Genomic DNA, 27600 nt, shown 5'->3' with positions numbered 1-27600 from the left:
TCCTTTAGGTCACCATCGAAAAAGTCTTGCTGGAGGGCAAATAAATAAAGAGGTTTCGATTTTAACCGAACATTAAACTAATTTTCAATGGTACAGTATCTTTTTTCCAAGTAGTGGTATCCCAAACTTTTCGCGGCTGCTTAAATTCCCTTTTCACACCATCGATATGTAAACTCCCCCTCGCCCCCTCGCCGGTCTGCACATGTTCACCCTCTCTACACCGTTCATCGTGCTAAGTCTGCCAATTAAATGCTAAATTCTATGCTAATTCCTTTGTCAAGGCGCTCTGTTTCTTCTCACACAGCTTAAAGGTCGCGGTCTGAGCTTGGCTTTTTCACTCCAGCGCTGTCCTCCAGACAGTCTTGTCCCTTCACCTGATGAAGGCCGCTTGCGTCGTGGCCGAAACGTCGTGAGAATTTTATCGTGTTATTTTAATTTATCAATTTATTATTTTATTCTCATTCTACGTGGTGGTGACTTTACCGAAAGAACCAAAGAAAATAAATGAGAGGCGTTTTTATTAACGGCTCGCAGCATTTAACAAAAGTCAGCTCACAACTCATCTATGGGATGTAGGGAAATAAAGATTCCTTTTCTGCTGGTGGACCCGTGCACGTTTTTTGTTTACAACCTTACTTTTAAGAGCAGCGCAACTGTAGCGTAAGGTTATTAATAATTTCTGGAAAAAAAAAACAGCAAAGGGCTATCACTTAAAACGGTTCACCACAATGGATGGTACAAAAAAAACCTTGATTGAAAGCTTTCGTGACTGCAGTAATTCATATTCTTAGCTCTTTCGGTAAAGTCACGTTGAAGGGAAACAATAAAAAAATAAAATATATATAAAACAATAAAAATTCTCACGACGTTTCGACCATAACACAAACGGTCGTCATCAGGTGTGAAAAAACCGTTTGTGTTATGGTCGAAACGTCGTGAGAATTTTTATTGTTTTATATATATTTTATTATTTTATTGTTTCCCTTCAACGTGACTTTACCGAAAGAGCTAAGAATATGAATAAAGAAAACCCTCATTAAACAAACACTTAACGTCATATAAATCGACAACAAAAAGCTTTAAGAACAGGATTTGCCAGTGGTCAGCGATAACATCGACAAAAATATTACTCACCAGCTCACTTTATTTTCCGATGGGTGTGGAGGGCAAGCGGCACCTGGCCACGTGGTCCCTACCCTACAACTCAAGTGCCAAGGCCTACGTGCTATGGTGTAGCGCGCAGGGAGACGTGCCGCTAACAAGTCTCCTGCTTTTGAACTAAATACGAGAGAGTAAGTTCTAAGAGGGGCAGAGTAACGGCAAATTCAAACGTGTGCTGAAATTTGGACCTAAAACCGCACCGGTCTCAGTCTGTGTCACGTCCTGTAAATCACAAACTGGAGAAGCCACGTTGATCTTGGCATTAAGCCTGCACACGCTTCGAATTGAAATGTACATTGCACTGTATGCACACAACATTACACCTGATGATGACCGTTTGTGTTATGGTCGAAACGTCGTGAGAATTTTTATTGTTTTATATATACATTATTATTTTATTGTTTCCCTTCAACGTGACTTTACCGAAAGAGCCAAGAATATGAATTACTGCAGTCACAAAAGCTTTAAATCAAAATTATTGGTGTTTTGTTGCTGCAAATATGGCGATGGGGTTCCTCCCCTTGCACATGATAAATGTATCACGCACGGTATTCATGCCACAGCCTGCACCCCGCTTGAAAGTTGTTTGTGCTTCCCATAGAGGGGCATACTTCCCACCCCCCGGGTTGAGAACCACTGTATTAACTTTTTAAATAGTACATTGTAATAACTGTTAACATATATACGCAAAAAACATGTCGCACCAACAATTTAAATGTGTATTGAGTGACACCTACAGCAACCACGATACATCTGCATTAAAATAAACTGATACATTTGAATTTAAATATTTCAAAAGTAAATCAAGGTATGTGATAAATATAAACTTAAAATCGGCTGTAATTTAATCATTCAACAATCCAGTTGTACAGTGATCACTGAATTAACAGTACTTACCCTGAATTTGATGATTCTCAACATCAATGGAATCAGCATGAATCATACTATACAGCTAAATAAATCGCTAATGCTTCCAAAAGGGTGCACTGTCAGCTAAATTGGTCTAAAACATGTTTTACCAGTGAATAATTTCTGGAAAGTTGTTGTTTTGCAGTTTACACCTACACCTGTACAACTTATTCCACCAAGATAACTTACACAAATTCTCAAAATGGCATTAACTGATTTAGTTGATAGCTAAAATTATTTTCCAATACGATTCTAACAATAAAGTGAACCAGAAAACAAAGATAACGAACTATAGGACTACACTGCATAACACATTGATATTTTTGTGGGGACCTTATAAGCTCCCCACAAAATATCAATGCCACATTTTAAAATGTAAAAAGGGTAATTACGAGTGTTGTATTATATTTAAAAAAATGTCTTTCACGTTGAATTATAAGGTCGGCATGACGGAAAATTATCTTTTTCAACAGTTTGATGTGCAAAAAAATGCGTAACATTTTAATGACACAGTCTGCTTTAGCTTTGAAGCTATGAATCATGTTGACAGGTTTCAAGGTTTTTTTGCCAAAGGCAAGCTTTAATTTGAATCATAGCACCATAATTCAAGACAGTTCTTCAAGGGCAACTGAGTATTAAAAGGGAACGGGGTTAGCGCTAAAAAGTGATGGGCCTGTGCGACATTTACCGCTGTGAGCACAAGCATGAGGAATTATTTTCTGTTTAGCACTGCCGTTAGTATCGTTAGCGGGGCTGTAAACAGAGTTAGTACTTACGTCTCTGCTACTGTCACCATGCATTGAGCTGTTGGAACCACGCTCGGAAACATCATCATCATCACTCTGGGAAAGCCACAGCAGCAGAATGAGGACATGACACGCGGGTAAGCAAAGACAGCAAATACTCAACAATGCGCACGGGGGGAAGTTGTTAGAATAACCAAAACAGCTAGAAGTAGCTGGTTGCGTGTGTTAGTATCAACAGCAAGAACATGTCCCAACAGCGTTCAAAGCAAGCTTCTGCACGCAACGTGTTAGTATATTCAAATATAAGCGGAAATATAAAAATAAAAAGCAAATGCCTCCAGAATACATTTGAACTATAAACACACCGACTTGTTACAAATATATATTTTGTTACTGGCAAAGGAGATCTCATAATGTAAATGCTCACCCCGAGCCCTCAATACTCTGATGGTGCGCTGTTTTTGAGTTGTACGCCTTTTGGCGTCTTCTGGTCCAACACCAGTGGAGACTAGGCTCTAAGAAAAGCCGTCTCGGGTGTGGACCAATCAAATTCAAGGACAGTGCCAATATTATTATTATCAGAGTTGTCTTTTTTTGTTTGCATTTTGACTGCTTGTGTTGTGGTTATTGCAAACATGATGCCTTGAATAAAGGTGGCAGTTTTTGTGCCAGTCAAAAGGGTAAAACCTATTACTATATCTTGTTACAAACATGTCTCCGTGTATCTACACATGACACTCCTCTCGACAAGAGAATAACACACCGTTTAATGAAGTCACAAGAGAACACCACGGCAAGAAAAAACACCGCTCAATTTCAAATACGCAGGGGTGCAAGTGTGTCACGTACTGACCTTCTTTATCTTTGGCCGCAAAAAGCTCCAAAGCCCTTTGTGTTTTTTCTCCGGGAGGTCTGCGTTGTCGTTCAGGCCATGGCCCAGCTCTGTAACGCAAAGAGAGCCACTCAATACATCCACAGGGTACTCTTTGGTTCTATTCGCTAAAGTCACGTAACAAGCAAAAAAATTAAAAATTCTCACAACGTTTCGGCCACAACGCAAGCGGCCTTCATCAGGTGAAGGGACCGTGCTGTCATGAGGACAGCGTTGGAGTGAAAACAGCCAAGCCCAGGTCGCGTACTTTAAGCTGTGTGGGAGGCTGTTTTCACTCCAACGCTGTCCTCATGACAGCACGTTCCCTTCACCTGATGAAGGCCACTTGTGTTGTGGCCGAAACGTCGTGAGAATTTTTAAATTTTTATTTTGTTGTTGTTTGTGACGTGACTTTACCGAATAGAACCAAAGAGTACGGATCCTTGCAGTCGCGAAAGCTTCAAATCTAGAACATCCACAGGTGAAGGTTTACATTACCTGAGCGTTAATGTGCATATAGCAACAGGGATGACACGCAGCGAATTCGCTTCACAGTGAACGGTCCGTAGTTTTTGCAGATGCAACACAAAGTTAAATTATCATTAGACCTCCTTTGCCAGTTCCAAAATGTAATAATAATAGGGTTTTTCCCCTTTTTGATGGCAACAAAACTGAAACCTTTTTACAAGGATTCATGTCTTCTGCATTAACCACAATACCTGTGCACCAATCAGTTTCAAGCACAATGCACCATATATTATCATAGTATGTTTTTTGTTTGCATTTTGACTGCAGGTATTGTGGTTAATGCAGTAGGCATGAATCCTTGTTAAAAAGGTTTCAGTTTTGTTGCCAGAAAAAAGGGGAAAACCCAACTATTATTAAAGTTAAATTAATTAAGCCTTTCAATACGTGGTCTATTTTTTTATTAATTGTACGACGCTTGAAACCCAAGAAACTTCAAATTGCAAAAGGTGTACTATTTTCACGCACGTACCAAAATTATCAAGGTGTTTATTAAATGTTGATATAAACATGCATATTACACCATACTTGTGTATATATATTTTTTTAGGTACACCTCTACGGAGCGTTCACATTGTTCATTGTAACAATACTTCTCCACTAGATGGCAGGATTGTAAAAAAATTAAAATATTTTACACTTAAATTTCGATTTAAAGCTTTCGTGACTGCAGTGATTCATATTCTTGGCTCTTTCGGTAAAGTCACGTTGAAGGGAAACAATAAAGTAATAAAAAAGATATATCAAACAATAAAAATTCTCACGTTTTCACAACTGATGATGACCGTTTGTGTTATGGTCGAAACGTTGTGAGAATTTTTATTGTTTTATATATTTTATTATTTTATTGTTTCCCTTCAACGTGACTTTACCGAAAGAGCTAAGCTTATATATTTTACACTTCTTCAATTTCCCACCGGGTGGCGCTGGTGGCACACAAAATGCAGCAAAGCGCGCAGCAGAGAACGGCGCTGGTTGTGCCAAGGGGTTGAAACTTGCAGCCCGTCACGGTAACCATGGAGCTGTCCAAGCACGGACATTCTAAGCCTCCCAAGCCATTATTAATGCGGCCAAGAAGTCAGTTCACCCACATGGTGGCCGCACACGGGACGTGTGAACATTCCGTGCTCGATTCCAGCAGCCAGCAAGCCCAAACATGCAGCTCATAAACTCGCACGCACGCACGCACAAACAAATAACACGAACAATCCTCTGCATTAGTAATAGGTTTTACCCTTTTGACTGGCACAAAAACTGACACCTTTATTCAAGGCATCGTGTTTGCAATAACCACAACACAAGCAGTCAAAATGCAAACAAAAAAGACAACTCTGATAATAATATTGGCACTGTCCTTGAATTTGATTGGTCCACACCCGAGACGGCTTTTCTTAGAGCCTAATCTCCACTGGCGTTGGACCAGAAGACGCCAAAAGGCGTACAACTCAAAAACAGCGCACCATCAGAGTATTGAGGGCTCGGGGTGAGCATTTATATTATGAGACCTCCTTTGCCAGTAACAAGATATAGTAATAGGTTTTACCTTTTTAACTGGCACAAAAACTGACACCTTTATTCAAGGCATCGTGTTTGCAATAACCACAACACAAGCAGTCAAAATGCAAACAAAAAGACAACTCTGATAATAATATTGGCACTGTCCTTGAATTTGATTGGTCCACACGCGAGATGGCTTTTCTTAGAGACTAGTCTCCATTGGTGTTGGACCAGAAGACGCCAAAAGGCGTGCAACTCAAAAACAGCGCACCATCAGAGTATCGAGGGCTCGGGGTGAGCATTTACATTATGAGACCTCCTTTGCTATGCATGGGTAGCCAAAGGAACGACAGAGAAATCCAATCACGGCGGCTTTAGGTTCGAAGCCAATTCATGCGCTTTGCCTACTGACACAAATTAGCACGAGGCAGAGGCGACTAAATTTCGATTTGAAGCCTTCGTGACTGCAAGGATTCATCTTCTTTGGTTCTTTCGGTAAAGTCACCATCAATAAAATTCTCACGACGTTTCGGCCATTCTACGTGGTGGTGGTGACTTTACCGAAGGAACCAAAGAAGATGAATCCTTGCAGTCACGAAAGCTTTAAATCGAAATTTAACCTCTACGGGGAGGGATTTCACACAACCTTAAGCACCTGAAGACGGCCTCTTGCGTTGTGGCCGAAACGTCGTGAGAATTTTATCGTGTTATTTTATTATCTTATTATTCTCATTCTACATGGTGGTGACTTTACCGAAAGAACCAGAGGCGACTAGACCGAGAGTGAGCAGACTGAGAGAGTTTGCCGGGCGGACTGATTTCAAGCAATGCTCACATCAGCATCTAACTAGAGATATTTGAGCAGGTGCCACGTGCACTATTTACTTTAAAAATGCTAGCAGTTATGAACACTGTCACAAAAGTAGGCACAGCAACTAGAATATACTTGTAAGAGACCTCTACGTGGATAGCAAGGCTATTTATTATAGTGGAGGGGGGGGGGTATCAAAACTGAAAGTCAGATGACCAGGGCATATTTCCAGGACGCTGACAAGTAAAATACCTTGAAACCCAAAAGATATACCGATGTCTGAAAACTTTAGAGGTGAAAAAATGAGTAGAATATCAAAAAATTAAAACTTCAGAAGGTGCACACGGTTTGAACCATCACCACATGGGGGTCCGCGATTCCAAATGAACTGTAATAATGATAAAAGTACGTGAAAGGAAGACAAGTGTCATTGCATTTGGAATCTCAGAAAAAAACCATAAACAGACCATAGACTATTCTTAGCTCTTTCGGTAAAGTCACGTTGAAGGGAAACAATAAGATAATAAAATATATTTTGTTTAAAATATATTTTATTGTTTCCCTTCAACGTGACTTTACCGAAAGAGCTAAGAATATGAATTACTGCAGTCACGAAAGCTTTAAATCAAAATTTAGACAATAGACTGTACATCATTGACTGTACAACGATTGAAATGAGAACAGAATTATTTCCAGGTATATCAGGGTAGTGTGGAAGGCATCAAAATGAAATGTAAAAAAAAATGTATTGCATGATGATATAAGAAACATTTTACGCGTTATATATAGGCCTGTAATGTACAAAATATAGTCGCACATGAACACATACACACATATATACAGACGTCTAAAACAAATTGTTATCTTAAAAGTCATACCGATAAAATAAACAATTCTAGGTCAAATTTCGATTTAAAGCTTTCGTGACTGCAAGGATGCATCTTCTTTGGTTCTTTCGGTAAAGCCACCACGTAGAATGAGAATAAAATAATCAATTAATAAAACACAATAAAATTCTTACGACGTTTCGGCCACAACACAAGTGGCCCTCTTCAGGTGAAAGGAACAGACCTGTCGTCTGACCTTTATTGTGTTATTTTATTTTATTAATTTATTATTTTATTCTCATTCTACGTGGTGACTTTACCGAAAGAACCAAAGAAGATGAATTCTAGTCAATAACCAGGAGGTTCTATTGACAAGTCTAAAAGAAACTGCAGGGAAGGTAGGCTTTAAGCCAGCCTTATAAAGGACCGCCATGATAAAACGAATTTTTTATTCTTTGGTTCTTTCGGTAAAGTCACCACCACGTAGAATGAGAATAAAATAATAAATTGATCAAATAAAATAACAAAATAAAATTCTCACGACGTTTCGGCCACAACACAAGCGGCTCCAGCGCTGTCCTCCAGACAGTCTCGTCCCTTCACCTGATGAAGGCCGCTTGTGTTGTGGCCGAAACGTCGTGAGAATTTTATTGTGTTATTTAATTTTATTAATTTATTATTTTATTCTCATTCTACGTGGCGGTGACTTTACCAAAAGAACCAAAGAAGGATGAATCCTTGCAGTCACGAAAGCTTCAAATCGAAACGAATTTTTTGTTCTTTTCCATCAGCTCAAAAGTAACGTTAAAACAAAACCTCTGCTCCTGTCGACGGCGTACACCTCCTTGACGCCGAGCTCGGACAGCGAGCACGACGTATCGAGCAGCTCCGTCTCGCTGGCGTCCCCGAACAGCGCCGTGTGGTGGACGTCAAGCTCGCACTTGTTGCAGATGTCGGGCAGCAGCGCTTGCAGGGCCACGCGCGGGCTCGCCAGAACTACGGTCTTCTTACGTGCTCGCGAGTAGTTCACCGTCAGCCGCACCGTTTGCTGAAAAACAAATTAAGTGATGTAATACTCTTTGCTTCTATTCGGTAAAGTCACGTAGGTAAAAAAAATCACGACGTTTCAGCCACAACAACACAAGTGGCCTTCATCAGATGAAGGGACCGTGCTGTCACGAGGACAGCGTTGGAGTGAAAACAGCCAAGCCCAGGTCGCGTCCTTTAAGCTGTGTGGGAGGAAGCAAAACGCTTTGACAAAGGAATTAGTATAAACATGAGCACGATGTACGTAGGAGGTGCATGGGCCATGACCTGAGCTTGGCTGTTTTCACTCCAACGCTGTCCTCATGACAGCACGGTCCCTTCACCTGATGAAGGCCGCTTGTGTTGTGGCCGAAACGTCGTGATTTTTGTTATTTTATTTTTTACCTACGTGACTTTACCCAATAGAACCAAAGAGTATGGATCCTTGCAGTCACGAAAGCTTCAAATCTAGAATTAAGAGATTTAAGTAGAGGATCGACGAATTGAACGCTGTCGTTAACAAATCCCCTCTTCGTTTACCCTCTTAGGATCCAGCTGTCAACGTTCATCAAATTTCTCAATTTAAAAATGAAATACTGGGCTAGGCTGTGGATTAAGGGGGACTAAAACTGGGTTACACTTGGTCTGAATTACAGTATAAAACCTCACGATGTGCTGTAGTGGAGGTTCAATGGGACAGGAAGCCCACCTCTTCACACAAATAGCAATGTTATTGTATTTGTCTCTCAGCCAATGGGGCCTCTGCCTTTGCAGGAAAACTCTGCACCAGTTTCGACCTTGTGGATTGCCCTTTTAAACAAATGCTGTTTCCAGCTGTTGAGAACAGCAGCACCATTAAAGCTATGGTGGATTTAGCAGCAGAAAACAGAAAAACTATACACAAACTCAAGTTTGTGGTGGAGGATCATGGGTAATGAATACATAATACACAGACTGTAAAATTATGTTTTGTCTTTCTGTTCCCCCCCTTGTACTGTGACTCTGTACTGGGCTCATGCTCAGTCCCAACAAAAACCTTTTTGTAATGATGTTTCATCCATTCTGCCTATGGACCTTCCAGACCAATATTTTCCAGCAGTGCAGACAAAGCATGATTTCAGAAAGTAAGCTGGTTTCGAATTTCTGGATCACATCACCAGTATATAACCTGCTTAACAAATGATGCTGTGTAATATTCCATATATCCTGGATGACAGGATGCATGCATTTGTACCCCTGGGGAGAGCCTCTAACTAAGCAAATTCATCGTGTAACTTGTATGATTCACGATAAAGGTTTTTGGGTGAGATCGCGTTATTTATAAATGTGTCGTAAAACCCTCCACCACCCAACATGGCCAAAGCAGTAAACATGTGTCACGTTCACAAAAGACAAAATATTCTAGATTTGAAGCTTTCGTGACTGCAAGGATCCATACTCTTTGGTTCTATTCGGTAAAGTCACGTAGTAGGTAAAAAAAATAAAACAAGAAAAATCACGACGTTTCGGCCACAACACAAGCAGCCTTCATCAGGTGAAGGGACCAGCCTGTCTAGAGGACAGCGCTGGAGTGAAACACAGCCAAACTTAAAGGTCGTAGTCTGAGCGTGGCTGTGTTTCACTCCAGCGCTGTCCTCGAGACAGGCTGGTCCCTTCACCTGATGAAGGCCGCTTGTGTTGTGGCCGAAACGTCGTGAGAATTTTATTGTTTTATTTTTTTACCTACGTGGTGACTTTACCGAATAGAACCAAAGAGTAAAAGACAATTAGTTCACTACTTTAGCCCATTTGCGCGTAGAAGAGTGAATCCACAACATAATTTACAACATTGTGAATACGACGTTTCGCTGGTGATTAGATCCAGCATCATCGGGCAATTCGCCAGAATGGTGAAGCCCTCTCCGCTTGCTCCCGGTCTTAAATAGAGCAGCAGTAGGGTGACGTCATCATTTAACTCATATCAGGCGCAGCGATTAGAGGTGGATAGGGGGAGGGTATTGTAATTATATAATAGATTGGTAATTATTCAATTGTTATTAATTACTAGTAGTTTCCCCTATAAGGAATTGTAGTTGCAATATATTTAATTTAACAATAAGGGTTACGACACGTTTATAAATAACGCGATCCAACCCAAAAGCCTTTATTATGAATGATATTGGTCGCGAAAGCCTACGTGTTAAACTTGTAAGATGAAAATAAATGCACCAAAGGTTATCGGTCTGTATCCAGCTATATGCCTCTGTGTCTAGTATACAATAAACAACCATCACAAGATAAAATCTAAGACGTTTTGTCATTTGGTAGAATATCAACTAATGTACCATGGCCTCTGGTACAATTGGGCTTTCACAACATTTACATACTCGCTAAACATTCTAAACTAGCCCCTGATCCTGGTGTACAATGCAAAGCCACCACAGGAGAGAAGATCAAGGCCTTGTTCACTGATCCCCAGGATTAAAGCACCTGCAGTTGCTAAGCATGCTTAAATTACATTTCAGACTAAACAATGCAGAGTAGAATTGGAAATACGTAATAGATTTGGATATCATGGAAAACACATGTCTCTAATTACCAATATCTATCCATATCTCTGTTTAAGAGCATTTCATTATTGTAATTTAATTGTACTTGTGTTGGTGTCAATAAAGTAGGAAATATGGAAACAGTTGCATAAAACTATGACAGTATAGGCTGACCTGGCTATAAATCAAAAGTAAACGCATCTATGCCTCTATGTAAGGAACGAGACAGGAAGACTTCTCCACAAATCTGGATGTCGCCTGATGAAGCTGGTTGTAATTACTGGCAAAACGTCGTACTCAGATTGTAAATGTTGTGGCTTGGCTCCCCAACACACCGGTGTGCTGTACTAGTACACTACACTATACACTACACTATACACTACACTACTATACACTACACTATACACTACTAGACACTACACTATACACTACTATACACTACACTATACACTACACACTACACTACACTATACACTACACTATACACTGCTATACACTACACTATACACTACTATACACTACACTATACACTACTATACACTACACTATACACTACACACGAGTGCTGTACTAGTGACGAATCGTCCACGTTCTGTTTACGCGACAGCCCTTACTAGTTGGCTGTGTCGGGTGGTGGCGGGTTTTCACGACACAACATTTATATATTTATACGCGGTCTAACCCAAAAACCTCTATGATGGATATTGATCGCGAAAGCCTGCTACGTGTTAAACTGACCAACTCCAACTCTGCCTGACCACCACAGTCCTACTCAAATAGTCACACAAAGTGGCTGCATCTTAGCCCTTCGTATTATTCATAAGACTGCCGGTCTCCTTTTACCAATTGAAATCTTACTCCAACCATTCACATATTTCCAAGAGGAAATTTGACTTCCTCATTACTACCAAGTAACGAGGCAGTCAAATTTAAAAGATTTAACAACAAAAAGCATCGTACGCTTTTCGAAGCAGACTTCAACTTTGCACAGAAGAACGGAACGGTCCAACTCTATCTTCTCAATAAAGCCAAGTATGGCGCGTAAATACTTTGATCTAAAAGCAATCCATCCTTTTCACTGAATGCAAGTGATAAATATAATCACAGCCGGTGAAGTGACGAGAGGGAAATATTTTCCTTTAAAATTAATTAGGTTGCAATGTTTATACAAGATGCTTAAAAGTAAACATTTTTAAAATAAGAATGTTTGCATAGCATATTCCACCCATGGATAAGTATTATCATCATCATCCGCATCATCATTCAGTATAAATTTTCTACTGGATGAATGCTAAGTATAGCCTGGTAAAAACATGATCTGCAGGCGAACTGAGCCAAAGCAAAATGTAGTTACTCTTTGTTTTTTTATCAGTAAAGTCACGTATAAATAATAAATAATAAAATAACATAATAGCGTACGACGTTTCGGTTGCAACACAAGCAGCCATCATCAGGTACAGAAGAGCTAAGTTTACGAGAGAGAGGGGAGACACAACCTCAGATGTATACACAGATACCCAAGTAGGGGGGAACTAACACAGATACAACAGGGGACACAGAGAGAGAAGCATACCAGACAAACAGGGTTTAGCAACATTTGGAAACCATATAAAGCAACACAGTCGGTCGGTCAAAACACAATCAACGCGTAGTCCGGTTGATCACGCTATTTCAAAGATTGATAAATTGCAAGTTGTAAACTGGCGGGTAACACCAACCGGTGCATCCAGTGAGGCATGATGTGATAATGGCATTTCATCATGTTTCATTAGTCAAGATACCAAAATCCAACCAAATCCAGTCTCACAAATATTTCCATTCATAAGTAGATTTGACCCGAAGGGGTCAAGGTTTCCCGATGATAACTCATCGCGTGACGGTGTAGTCGGCAGCATGCGTGCAAGGTTCAGAAATGAATCCGGCACATTATCACAAAGGTCAAATCGGAGAGCCATGTATATAACATGGTAATCCACAGATGGACCCTAATACAAAACTGTACAAAATCCTTTTACCTGTAACAACACGTGAGACTTTCTACAAAGTGTCAACAAGCACGACACGGCCGAGGAAATGTGTGAAAGACGCCTAATGCAGAAGCTAACCAATTGAGGCAATGACGTCTAAAATGTACTTAAGGAGAATTTAACTAAAATTGTGTACTGACAATGTACACACATGCTGTGTTAACACACACCCATAGCCACACCTAGCTCAAAGTGTAGTTTCAAACTCTTATAATTCATCTAATAATAGTTATTTGCATGTACGCATGAACCGGGCCACTTTGCTTACACGTCCATTTTTCTAATCAGCTTTGTCACTCCGAGATCTCTACGCAGGTTTCAGCGTGTTTCGACTGTACAAAGTCTTGTCTACGACGAGGCCGCGTCAGCGAATCAACGCTTTACCTCCGGGACAACGGGCTGCATCGGCTTCCTGAGTCGGTCATCAGTGGCGGGCCGAGGCTTTTTAGGAGGAAGGCCGTCACTCCAAGATCTCTACGCAGGTTCCAGCGTGTTTCGACTGTCAAAGTCTTACCTACGACGAGGCCGCGTCAGCGAATCAACGCTTTACCTCCGGGACAACGGGCTGCATCGGCTTCTCCAGTCGGTCATCGCCGGCGGGCCGAGGTTTGAGGAGGGCCGTCCCAGCACCGAGGGCCCCCAGCGGTGTGCTGGGCCCGTACTGTAGAGGCGATGCATCGTCCCTCGATAGCAGCTCCAGGGTGTGGCCGTCAGGGCTCAACCGGTAGGGACCGCAGAGTTCAACCAGGAGGTCCGTCACCGTCCTGCTGCTCACACAGCAACACGTGGGCAGCAGCAGCAGCTCCAAGTCAACGTCAAAGTGTGAGTCGTGCGTAAGGACATTTGTTGTTCCCGACTGAGGCCCGACTCGTAATTTAGAAACCAGAAAATTGTTCAAAAGATGCAGCGTGATATTCTTACAGCATGGCTATGAACGCTCGCGGATGCGTTTGTGTCATGTTTACATTCGATGTGTGGAGTGTAATTTAAATTACTGTTTACGGGGCCGTAGCAATGAGTATGGAATGTAAGTAAAAAATTGTACACAATGCATCTTCAAAACACTCACCATCCTAACGTATTACAAGGAGGGGGATCAATCATACGTCTTGTTCACACTCATGGATTTCAAACACGGCTTAACAAGTTAAAACGTGTTGCATGGATACAAAATATACTTTTAATGTTGTATTCAAAATGACCGTAAATGTTTTCCAAGAAATAAAATGGCGTGTTTATTATATCCATAGCGATTATTTGCGCATTTAACAAATCCCAAAAAAAATAACACACCGGCAGATGCAATCACCCAAAAGATGACCACATTACAGACAACTGGAAATAGCTCATTATAAAATTGCTTGCAAAGAGGGCAATTTGACCTCGCGGCCATGAAGATTTATGCTTCGTGAAAATAACACATTTATTTTAATGCATTTAAAACCACTCTCATTAAACTCCACTCACCACTCTTATTAAACTCCACTCACCACTCTTATTAAACTCCACTCACCACTCTTATTAAGCTCCACTCACCACTCTTATTAAACTCCACTCACCACTCTTATTAAACTACACTCACCACTCTTATTAAACTCCACTCACCACTCTTATTAAACTCCACTCACCACTCTTATTAAACTCCACTCACCACTCTTATTAAACTCCACTCACCACTCTCATTAAACTCCACTCACCACTCTTATTAAACTCCACTCACCACTCTTATTAAACTCCACTCACCACTCTTATTAAACTCCACTCACCACTCTTATTAAACTCCACTCACCACTCTCATTAAACTCCACTCACCACTCTCATTAAACTCCACTCACCACTCTTATTAAACTCCACTCACCACTCTTATTAAACTACACTCACCACTCTTATTAAACTCCACTCACCACTCTTATTAAACTCCACTCACCACTCTTATTAAACTCCACTCACCACTCTTATTAAACTCCACTCACCACTCTCATTAAACTCCACACACCACTCTCATTAAACTCCACTCACCACTCTTATTAAACTCCACTCACCACTCTTATTAAACTCCACTCACCACTCTTATTAAACTCCACTCACCACTCTTATTAAACTCCACTCACCACTCTTATTAAACTCCACTCACCACTCTTATTAAACTCCACTCACCACTCTTATTAAACTCCACTCACCACTCTCATTAAACTCCACTCACCACTCTCATTAAACTCCACTCACCACTCTTATTAAACTCCACTCACCACTCTTATTAAACTACACTCACCACTCTTATTAAACTCCACTCACCACTCTTATTAAACTCCACTCACCACTCTTATTAAACTCCACTCACCACTCTTATTAAACTCCACTCACCACTCTCATTAAACTCCACACACCAATCTCATTAAACTCCACTCACCACTCTTATTAAACTCCACTCACCACTCTTATTAAACTCCACTCACCACTCTTATTAAACTCCACTCACCACTCTTATTAAACTCCACTCACCACTCTTATTAAACTCCACTCACCACTCTTATTAAACTCCACTCACCACTCTTATTAAACTCCACTCACCACTCTCATTAAACTCCACTCACCACTCTTATTAAACTCCACTCACCACTCTTATTAAACTCCACTCACCACTCTTATTAAACTCCACTCACCACTCTCATTAAACTCCACTCACCACTCTTATTAAACTCCACTCACCACTCTTATTAAACTCCACTCACCACTCTTATTAAACTCCACTCACCACTCTTATTAAACTCCACTCACTACTCTTATTAAACTCCACTCACCACTCTTATTAAACTCCACTCACCACTCTTATTAAACTCCACTCACCACTCTTATTAAACTCCACTCACCACTCTTATTAAACTCCACTCACCACTCTTATTAAACTCCACTCACTACTCTTATTAAACTCCACTCACCACTCTTATTAAACTCCACTCACCACTCTCATTAAACTCCACTCACCACTCTCATTAAACTCCACTCACCACTCTCATTAAACTCCACTCACTACTCTCATTAAACTCCACTCTCACGCCTTTCCAAATTGACATTTCAATGCTTGTGTAGCACCACAGATGGTACTACGGTACCACGTAGTGTAACACCACAGATGGTACTACGTAGTGTAACACCACATATGGTACTACGTAGTGTAACACCACAGATGGTACTACGTAGTGTAACACCACAGATGGTACTACTAGTGTAACACCACAGATAGTACTACTAGTGTAACACCACAGATGGTACTACGTAGTGTAACACCACAGATGGTACTACGTAGTGTAACACCACAGGTGGTACTACTAGTGTAACACCACAGATGGTACTACGTAGTGTAACACCACAGATAGTACTACTAGTGTAACACCACAGATAGTACTACTAGTGTAACACCACAGATAGTACTACTAGTGTAACACCACAGATAGTACTACTAGTGTAACACCACAGATGGTACTACGTAGTGTAATACCACAGATGGTACTACGTAGTGTAACACCACAGATGGTACTACGTAGTGTAACACCACAGATGGTACTACGTGGTGTAACACCACAGATGGTAATACGGTACCACGTAGTGTAACACCACAGATGGTACCTCGTAGTGTAACACCACAGATGGTACTACGGTACCTCGTAGTGTAACACCACAGATGGTACTACGGTACCACATAGTGTAACACCACAGATGGTACTAGGGTACCTCGTAGTGTAACATCACAGATGGTACTACGTAGTGTAACACCACAGATGGTACCTCGTAGTGTAACACCACAGATAGTACTACGGTACCACGTAGTGTAACACCACAGATGGTACTACGGTACCAAGTAGTGTAACACCACAGATGGTACTACGGTCCCACGCAGTGTAACACCACAGATGGTACTACGGTACCACGTAGTGTAACACCACAGATGGTACTACGGTACCACGTAGTGTAACACCACAGATGGTACTACGGTACCTCGTACCGTCGGGGTGAAGGGCTACGGGGCTTCTAGGATCCCAGACAGCTGAGCCCCTCACTGGGCAAGGGGCATCAAAGGGGACCTCCCCCAGCCGATCTGGGACCAGTTGAAGACCGAAGCCGAAGACCGGTAGCAGCCAGACAGGACCCTGGGGCCCCTTGCAAGGGCCCCGGGGACGCCGTGCGGGCCGGTGGTGAGACTCTGGGCCGGTGGTGGGACTCTGGGCCGGTGGTGGACTCTGGGCCGGTGGTGGGACTCTGGGCCGGTGGTGGGACTCTGGGCCGCTGGTGGGACTCTGGGGCCAGTGGTGGGACTCTGGGCCGGTGGTGGGACTCTGGGGCCAGTGGTGGGACTCTGGGCCAGTGGTGGGACTCTGGGCCAGTGGTGGGACTCTGGGCCAGTGGTGGGACTCTGGGCCGGTGGTGGGACTCTGGGGCCGGTGGTGGGACTTTGGGCCGGTGGTGGGACTCTGGGCCAGTGGTGGGACTTTGGGCCGGTGGTGGGACTCTGGGGCCGGTGGTGGGACTCTGGGCCAGTGGTGGTGGGACTCTGGGCCAGTGGTGGGACTCTGGGCCGGTGGTGGTGGGACTCTGGGGCACTGGTAGTGGGACTCTGGGCCAGTGGTGGGACTCTGGGGCCAGTGGTGGGACTCTGGGCCAGTGGTGGGACTCTGGGCCGGTGGTGGGACTCTGGGGCTAGTGGTGGGACTCTGGGCCAGTGGTGGACTCTGAGGCCAGTGGTGGGACTCTGGGCCAGTGGTGGGACTCTGGGGCCGCTGGTGGGACTCTGGGGCCAGTGGTTGGACTCTGGGGCCAGTGGTGGGACTCTGGGCCAGTGGTGGGACTCTGAGGTCAGTGGTGGGACTCTGGGGCCGCTGGTGGGACTCTGGGCCTGTGGTAGGACTCTGGGGCCAGTGGTGGGACTCTGGGACTCCCCGGCCCTACGCCCTTATAAGGGCGAGGTCAGAGGAAGCCAGAGTGTAGACTCTGGGTCGGGGTCAGGGGTCAGCCCCCCCTTAGGGTGATCACAGCGGAGGAGCCGAGAGCGTTGCCAGCGTCACGGCACGCCGGGAGTAGGCCGTGTCCCTAGGGCTGTAGCAGCCCATCAGGACTGTCGGGGAGCGCTGTGTTGTAATAAAGGAGTTGTCTATACGAAGGTGTGTCTACGGAACCCATTACGCCTGTGCCAAACTTGGGCGGCCATAAAATGCTTACCCATCCATCGCTTGATCCCCGCAGGAATGGAATGAGTGTGCGTGTGTGTGTAGCGGTTAGCGCTACGCTGCGCTATGAACCTGGCGACCCGGGTTTGATTCCCGCTCACGGCCAACACCGGTGACAATTATCTGAACGGGTCCCGGGCCTCCCCTAGGTCGACTCAGCCTCAAATGAGTACCTGGTGCGGTGGATAAAAACATTGCCACTGGGGAGACAAAGGCGGTCGGGCGTGGTGCTGGCCACCCACCCCCTCGTGTACCGTTCCGGCCTTCATAAGTGCTCACTAACAGCACTTGCCCAACAGTCTGTTAAGGCTACACGGGGGATCTTTGTCTTTGTGTGCTGCTCGCTAACAGCACTTGCCCCTACAGTCTGTTACAGGCTACACGGGGGATCTTTGTCTTTGTGTGCTGCTCGCTAACAGCACTTGCCCCTAAAGCCTGTCACAGGCTACACGGGGGATCTTTGTCTTTGTGTGTGCTCGCTAACAGCACTTGCCCCTACAGTCTGTTACAGGCTACACGGTGGGGGATCTTTGTCTTTGTGTGTGCTCGCTAACAGCACTTGCCCCTACAACTCTGTTACAGGCTACACGGGGGATCTTTGTCTGTTTATCTTTGTGTAAATAATCCAAGTGCACGACAGGCACCTCCCGTCGACTCGGGCCACGTGGTGCACCCCGCCCGGCAGGATGACGTTGAGCTCCACATTGTCCACTGGGGGGCCGTCGCCACCGTCCGGTGGGTCTAAGCTGGGGGTCCCAGTCTGGGACTGGGACCGCATCAGCGGTGGTACCGGCGCACGGGGCTTCATCTTCCGGGCTGCTGCGGAACGACAACAAAATAAAGAGCAGTGGGACGTTGCGCTGCTAGGCCGTTTTAAGGATTTATATTGTTACATCAACAAGGGGGGTTGGGTGTGCAGTCAGCGTTGATGCAGGTACATTCGTTAGGTCAAGGCGAAGCCACTCATTCTCCAACGTCGGTGGACTGGCGTTTTGTTAGGAACAACGAATGATCGGCCACTTAAGAGATCACAAGGCAATGGGGATCAATGCGTCAACATTCAACCCTGACTTAAAACTGCAATTAATCAAGTGATAGGCGTGTGACCGCCCTTACACACATCACTTTCAGATCTCGCATGGCCACGTGCACCTATATTCACAAATTGAAAGGAAATTAATGTATTCATTTAGTGGTTAGCAGCAGTAATGGATGATCATGATGCTTTAAATAAATAAAACATTTCATAAAAACGAAGCAGATGGAACCATTATATTACAAACACAGTAGCTCCATGTGATGCTTATGTAAAACGCAATATCTACGTAAATGCAATTGCCAGTTCAACGTAACACGTTTGCTACTTTGTTGCATGCAATTTCACGTTCACTTAAAATTGGGCAGTGCTCTTTGAATACATCTTGCACTGACTGTGCAAGCCCTGTACCGCCATGAAATTACTACACAGAGAAGTGATATTAAATCACTCTTGACAACAGGATGTTGATGAGTGATTAGCACGTGATGAGTCATTCATTGATCCGTTCATTTTTTTTTAAATCATCTATCAGTATGGTGGGGGGGGGGGGGTGTGGTCACTCCGTCAAGTAACCAGTTAACATTATCAAGACACACCTTAGTACATGACTTAAGTGAGTTTAGGGGTGTGATCAGTACGTACGATATAATTTTTGTTTGGGTGAATAATTATCCCGAATGTTTACGATCTGACCACTTACTGCATTCTTGGCGTAATGCAGTAAGAGTGTGAGTGTGTGTATGTGTGTGTATGTATGTGTGTGTCCGGCAAAACAACCCCCTACCTCCTCGCGGTGCCGGACGGGCAACTCTGTCGTGGACAGCGCTGTGGGGGGAGATCCAATTTTGATTGGCTCCTCCCCTCATGGCATATGTGTCCACCACAGGGGCTAAACGGGGGCTCTGGACGGGTGCGAGGGGCTGGTAACCCCTCCACCTTCAATTAATTACCACGAAACCACGAATTAAACTGAAATATGTAACAACTAAGCTTGTGCCGGAGGCCCCGGGGGGCCAGGCGTCTATGACGTCTCCTGGCCAAACCCCAATTGGCGGAGCCAGGAGATTGAATACCTACCCTCGGGGCTACTCCAGAAACAACGAAAAGCCACTACGGGTGGCCACGTGGAATGTTCGAACGCTCACTGCAGAGGAGAGGCTGCCACTCCTCTGTCGGGAGCTGGACCGGTACCGCCTGGATCTATGCGGCATTCAGGAGGTCCGGTGGACCGGCTCTGGCTCCTGCCACCATGAGGGGTGGACAGTCCTCTACTCGGGGCAGCAGACTGCCAAACAACAGGGTGTGGGTCTTCTTTTGAACAAAAGAATGAAGGGGGCGTGGGAGCGTGGCGGTGAGGTGTGGGAAGCTGTAAGCCCCAGGCTACTTTGCGCTCGCCTTCCCATCAACCGGAGGCGAGGAATGGTGGTCGTGGTTACTTATGCCCCCAACGAAGATGAACATCCGTGGAGGGATGCAGGCAAAGCCGATGAGCCAGATGCCTTCTATGACCTCCTGTCACAGGTGCTGGCTAAAGTGGCCCCTCGGGATAGAGTCATCATGTTGGGTGACTTCAATGCCCGAGTTGGTCATGATACTGGCACCTGGTCTGGAGTGATTGGAGGGCATGGGCCAGATCAGCTCAATAACAACGGTAGGAGGCTGCTAGATTTTTGTGCAGCCCATGGGCTTGTAATTACCAACACGCTGTTCCGGCATCGGCGCATCCACACAACATCATGGATGCATGCCGGGTCCAAGCAAGAACATCTGCTGGACTACATAGTGACGGACCAGCGAATGCGAGCCCATGTTCTTGACACCAGGACCTACCGTGGAGCTGATCTGCCCTCTGACCATCGACTAGTCATCTGTAAGATGCGCCTGCCATTCTTCCACTCCGGTGGTGGGTGTACACCCAGGACCCCATTCCAACCTAAAGTGGCCTGGTCTCAGTTATCTGATGAAAGTTGCAAGCGAGAATTTCATCATCGCTTGCGGCTGGGATTGGCATCGTCCCCGACTCCTCCTGATGTCGAGGGTAAATGGGCGAGGTTTAGGACTGTGACTCATGCAGCTGCAATGGCTGCTCTGGGTACGTGGTCCAGACCTCCCCAGACACCCTGGATGACAGAGGAGTTGTTCAGGATGGTTGAGAAAAAGCGACAGGCCCACTGTCATCGGCTACAGAATCCCACGTCAGAGAATGAGGAGGCTTACCGCAGCCTTCGCTCGGAGGTTCGGAGAGCCGTGAGGCGCTGCAAGGATGGGTGGTGGTCGCGGGTTGCTGAGGAGATGGAGTCTGCCTCAGTGGCCCGTGATCACAAATCTCTATTTAACTCCATCAAAAAAGTAACCTGCAGCGCCACACCTATTACCATCATTAGGGGAAAAAACGGTGATCCAATTTCCGACCCCCAGGAACAGGTTCGCAGATTTGCTGAGAATTTCTGTGAGGTCCTGGGGGAGGGAAAATCCCTCAGCCAGGAAAACATCGTGGCACAAAGTGAGGATGACCCTGCTGAGGCTGCGGTGCCTCAAATATTGGATGAAGTCACCCCCTGTGAGTGGCTGGCTGAGGTGCCATCTGCTGAGGAAGTATTGAAGGCGATCCAGAGTCTGAGACCAGGAAAGGCAGCGGGCAGAGATGATCTCCCAAGCGAAATGCTGAGGGAGGGTGGCGTTTGTGCACAGACTGCCCTATATGACATCATAACAACAGTCTGGACCACTGGACGGGTTCCGCAGGATTGGAAGGATGCCCTGGTGGTCCCCCTTTTTAAGAAGAAGGGGGACCGCACAGACTGTAACAACTACAGGGGCATCTCACTCCTCAGTGTGCCGGGAAAGGTCCTGGCAAGGATTATTCAGCATCGCCTTGCCAGGCACGCTGAGGAGAGGCTTGCGGAGCCCCAATGCGGTTTCAGGAAAGGGCGGTCCTGCACAGATGCCATATTTTCTGTCTGTCTGCTACAGCAGAGGTGTAGGGAATTCCAACAAGACCTACATCTCTGCTTTATTGACCTGGTCAAGGCCTATGATACCATCAGTAGGCCTGGGCTCTGGGTCGTTCTTCGTGCTTTTGGAGTACCTGACCCTCTGCTCACGATCATTAAGGACCTTCATGATGGTGAGCGGGCCCGGGTAAAACTACGTGGCCGGGAGTCAGAGCCATTCCCTGTACATCTTGGGGTGCGACAGGGATGTCCTCTGGCTCCCACATTATTTAACATCTATTTTGACCACGTAGTTCGTGAAGCCTTCAATAGCTGTACCGGGGGAATCTCCATATGGTACAGATATAATGGGAGGCTAATCGATGCCCGGGTGCGGTCAAGGGATGGCTCCCTATTGCTCAACCACGTTATGTATGCTGATGATTTGGTAATAGCTGCTCAGTCAGAGGAGGAGTTGGAGACGCTGCTGCTGAGACTGGAGCGTGCCACTAAGAGGTGGGGCCTTACCATCAGCCCCACCAAAACTAAGCACCTGCCTGGGTATTTTGTACCATCGGACACTCCACCCCCACAACTCCCAATCGGTGATGGGGCAGTTGTGGAGAGAGTGGAGAGTTTCCCATACCTGGGCAGTGTGCTTATGACTGGCTCCAGTTTAACAGCAGAGGTCTCACTCCGAATCAGTCGAGCGGCAATATCTTTTCATCGGTTGCGTAACGCTGTGTGGAAGCTACCTGGTCTGTCGCTCCGCACTAAGCTTCAGGTCTTCTCGGCCACGGTCATTCCCTCCCTTCTCTACGCTTGCGAGACGTGGACCCCCCTGGTGTAACATCTTCGCCGGTTAGAAACATTTAGGCTGGCCTGCCTACGATCCATCCTGGGTTTAACCAGACTGGATTGTGTGAGGAGCTCACAAATCCTTGAAAGATCTGGGCAGGGTCCCATCGGTGAGCTCCTCCGGCAGGCAAGGCTGCGATGGCTGGGTCATGTAGCCCGCATGCCCAGCCACCGCATGCCGAAACAGCTTTTGTTTGGCCGGATTGAGGGGGCTGGGCGGGCGCGGCACGGGCTAGAGAAGAGATGGAGTGATGTGGTACAGGAGGACGTGGAGCTGAGTGGACTTGCCGATGACTGGTACCAGCGGTGTCAAGATCGGCCTCTGTGGAGGAGGCTCGTGAAGGATGCTACTGGGCAGTTGGAGGCAGTCGCCCTCCAACAACAACGGAGGGCGGAGGAGCGACGCTCACAACAGCGAGCGGAGCGCCGGGTGGCTAAAGCACAGCAGGTTGGCACAGTAGGGGGCACAGGTGGTGCATCAGCCAATCATCTCAGTCAGTCGACCCGTGGCACCTGGGTCTGCCCCGTGACCTCCTGCCAGCAGGCGTTCGACACTTCACGTGGCCTCAGGGTGCACATAGCCTGGCACAAGCGTCGTGGTGACGTCACCGCCACTTAGTGGCGAATGGCGGTTGTCGTTGTATGTGTGTATGTGAGTGTGTATGTGTGTATGTGAGTGTGTATATGAGTGTGTATGTGAGTGTGTATGTGAGCGTGTATGTGTATATGAGTGTGTATATGAGTGTGTATGTGAGTGTGTATGTGAGTGTGTATGTGAGTGTGTATGTGAGTGTGTGTATGTGTGTGAGTATGTATATGAGTGTGTATGTGAGTGTGTGTGTATGTGAGTGTGTATGTGAGTGTGTATGTGTGTATACAGTCTGTTAAGGTAATATGGGGGATCTTTGTCGTTGTTGTGTATATGAGTGTGTATGTGTATGTATGTGAGTGTGTATGTGAGTGTGTGTGTATGTATATGAGTGTGTATATGAGTGTGTATGTGAGTGTGTATGTGTGTATGTATGTGAGTGTGTATGTGAGCGTGTATGTGTATATGAGTGTGTATATGAGTGTGTATGTGAGTGTGTATGTGAGTGTGTATGTGAGTGTGTATGTGTGTATATGAGTGTGTATATTAGTGTGTATATGAGTGTGTATGTGTGTATGTATGTGAGTGTGTATGTGTGTATGTATATGTGTGTATGTGAGTGTGTATGTGAGTGTGTATATGAGTGTGTATATGAGTGTGAATGTGAGTGTGTATGTGAGTGTGTATGTGAGTGTGTGTGTATATGAGTGTGAATGTGAGTGTGTATGTAAGTGTGTATGTGAGTGTGTATGTGTGTGTGTATATGAGTGTGTATATGAGTGTGAATGTGAGTGTGTATGTGAGTGTGTATGTGAGTGTGTATGTGTGTGTATGAGTGTGAATGTGAGTGTGTATGTGAGTGTGTATGTGTGTGTGTATGTGAGTATGTATGTGAGTGTGTATGTGTATGTGAGTGTGTACATGAGTGTGTATGTGTGTGTGTATGTCAGTGTGTATGTGAGTGTGTATATGAGTGTATATGAGTGTGTATATGAGTGTGTATGAGTGTATGTGAGTGTGTATATAAGTGTGTGAGTGTGTGTGTGTTTGTACAAGGATGTTGCAACCTGCTGTGTACGGTGTACACTGAAGTTATTCTATGTGTAAGCACCTTGGCAGGAGTTTCAAAGGGGGAGGAACAACAACAACAACCTGCTTGCACACACACGGACACACACGGACACACACACGGATACACACACAGACATACACACACAGACACACACACACGGACACACACACACGGACACACACACGGACACACACACACAGACACAATACAACAATGAGTACACACGTGTCAGCCAGAGTGAGCGGACACTGCTCAGATGGATCAACGTTTTCCATCATTAGACCTCCTTTGCCAGTACCAAAATATAATAATAGTGTTTTTTCCCCTTTTTTCTGGCAACAAAACTGAAACCTTTTAACAAGGATTCATGTTACTGCATTAACCACAATACCTGCAGTCAAAATGCAAACAAAACACATACTATGATCATATATGATGCATTGTCCTTGAAACTGATTGGTCCACACCAAGAAAGCCATCCCTTGGTGTGGACCAATCAGTTTCAAGGACAATGCATCATATATTATCATAGTATGTTTTTTTTATTATCATAGTATGTGGTTAATGCAGTAACATGAATCCTTGTTAAAAGGTTTCAGTTTTGTTTTGCCGAATCGATTGTTAAAAAGCCACTCGCCATAACAATTACGTCATCCATTGTGATTCACAGCATCTCAATACTACATTGTTCAAGCGTTATGTAACATGCCCGTATTTGTATTCAGCAAGTTATTTAAACATGCGCTTGAGTGTCATAGATTTTACACGTATGTAGAAAATGCAAAGAAATGTGTCAGGCATATTATCACACGTCCTATTAAACCGCTCCCACCGTCTGTACACACACACGGTGGTGGTGGTACTTTATACTGTAAAACACAGCACTTATAATACACCTTTATAAATGACCGCAGTCGTAAATCGGCCACGTGTATTAACCACGTGGAGCTCATTAACACAGCCACGTTAGCCACGAAAAATCAGACACAGTCGTTCACTCGTAACTTAGAACTTGTAAAATCTATACACGTTACTTTTAAACTACGAATAAGAGTACTGTAATTACGGCAAAAATACATTAGAGGTGCTGTATATCAGAACAATAAATCAAACAATAACACAGCCACGTAAACCACAAACGCCAAAGGCCCCGTTCACCACCACAACTTGTGCTAAAATATTCTTGGTTCGTTCGGTAAAGTCACCACGTAGAAGGGAAACAATAAAACAATAAAAATATAAAACAATAAAATAATAAAAATATAAAACAATAAAATTATTATTCTTGGTTCTTTCGGTAAAGTCACATAGAAGGGAAACAATAAAATAATACAAATATAAAATAATACAATTCTCACGACATATCGACTGCAACACAAGCAATCATCATCAGGTGTGAAAACCACAACAAAATATTCTTGCTGTGGTTTTCACACCTGATGATGATTGCTTGTGTTGCAGTCGAAACGTCGTGAGAATTTTGTGTTATATTTTTATTATTTTATAGTTTCCCTTCTACGTGGTGACTTTACCAAAAAGAACCAAGAATAAGAATCCCTGCAGTCACGAAAGCATAAAAATCAAAATGTAACTTGTGCCAAGTTATCAGAGTTACTCATCAATCCGACTTGTTCAACGTATAGCTGCTACGGCTTCAAAGATTATCACAAACAACAATCATTAAACATAAATAAGGGAGCCCAGAACACCCCACCACCAACAACCACAACAACCACGCCATCATCAACGTATAGCTGCTACGGCTTCAAAGATTATCACCAACAACAATCATTAAACATAAATAAGGGAGCCCAGAACACCCCACCACCACCAACAACCACACCACCATCAACGTATAGCTGCTACGGCTTCAAAGATCGTCACAAACAACAATCATTAAACATAAATAAGGGAGCCCAGAACACCCCACCACCAACAACAACCACACCATCATCAACGTATAGCTGCTACGGCTTCAAAGATTGTCACAAACAACAATCATTAAACATAAATAAGGGAGCCCAGAACACCCCACCACCAACAACCACAACAACCACACCATCATCACGGACGACATAAACTTGTTTACTTCACACCACGCAACAACTTTACAAACTGTTATTGTTGTTTACGAATGCGACCTCGCAGAACCGCAAGAGTTTGTGACGCTGTGCAAGCAAGCAGCAGCATCACCATCTATTTATAATTAATATCGTGAACAAAACAAGTACAAACTTCTCCGTCTCTCTCCACTTCCACACTTGCAACCAACCCCACTTCCTCCACGTGCTGCTGCTGCTCACACAGACAGCGACAACAGCAGCAGCGTGCGACAAAAGGTAGCCATTACCACGTGCTGGTGATCACGTGCTGGTGGTGGTGGTGCTGGTCACGTGGTTGTTTGTAGTCGTGGATTTTGTCTTAACGGGGTCTCCAGACAAAACCTTGTAACTCCACAGGCTGCTGGCTGCTGCTGCTGCTGGCTGCTTGCCGTCTCTCACTCCTCCCTGGAAGCCGGGAGGCGGGCGGGCGGGGCGGGCGGGAGCGTGAACAGAACTCGACGGCAGTGTGGCCGGGACCTCGGTTACGGTCGGTCTCAGACGGGCCCCGTCACCGCTGCGTAGTCCCGTCGTCGTGTGCGCGAAGGGGCCCACGGAGCGGATGAGCGAGAGAAGGGGAGAGAGAAGGAGAGAGAGATTATGGGAGCTGTGAGAGAGAGAGCGAAGTGGAGTTGATGAGAGCGGCAGGAGGAGGGGGAGGGGAGGGACGAGGAGGGGGCGGTGCCGTAGTGGGCGGGGTCACACTACGGCACCGCCCCCTCCTCGTCCCTAGTGTGACCCCGCCCACTACGGCACCGCCCCCTCCTCGTCCCTAGTGTGACCCCGCCCACTACGGCACCGCCCCCTCCTCGTCCCTAGTGTGACCCCGCCCACTACGGCACCGCCCCCTCCTCGTCCCT

The 27600-nt window shown here is 45.1% G+C and overlaps 1 protein-coding gene across 3 annotated transcripts in view; it reads right to left on the bottom strand.

Annotated features, from left to right (window-relative positions):
* Positions 1-27390, bottom strand: part of LOC142913371 (cordon-bleu protein-like 1) — a 43149-nt gene extending 15759 nt beyond the window's left edge. For 2 of the 3 annotated variants that reach the window (XM_076060903.1, XM_076060901.1), the window contains exons 1-7: positions 26992-27390; positions 24681-24721; positions 18795-18969; positions 13479-13695; positions 8164-8395; positions 3670-3758; positions 2847-2912 (exon numbers count right to left, since the gene is read on the bottom strand). In XM_076060903.1, coding sequence (XP_075917018.1) covers positions 2847-2912; positions 3670-3758; positions 8164-8395; positions 13479-13695; positions 18795-18958 — 768 coding nt within the window. In that variant the 5' untranslated portion in view covers positions 18959-18969; positions 24681-24721; positions 26992-27390. The remainder of the gene's footprint in view (positions 1-2846; positions 2913-3669; positions 3759-8163; positions 8396-13478; positions 13696-18794; positions 18970-24680; positions 24722-26991) is intronic. The other variant, XM_076060902.1, reaches the window with a different exon arrangement.
* Positions 27391-27600: the final 210 nt, after the last annotated feature.

This window comes from Petromyzon marinus, unplaced genomic scaffold, assembly GCF_048934315.1.
Source record: "Petromyzon marinus isolate PM22_M1 ecotype Great Lakes invasive population unplaced genomic scaffold, UKy_Petmar_22M1.pri1.0 PM_G_Scaffold_25, whole genome shotgun sequence".
Classification (NCBI taxonomy): Eukaryota; Metazoa; Chordata; class Hyperoartia; order Petromyzontiformes; family Petromyzontidae; genus Petromyzon; species Petromyzon marinus.
Note: the sequence above shows the minus strand (reverse complement) of the source record. Positions and strands in the feature narration are given on the sequence as shown.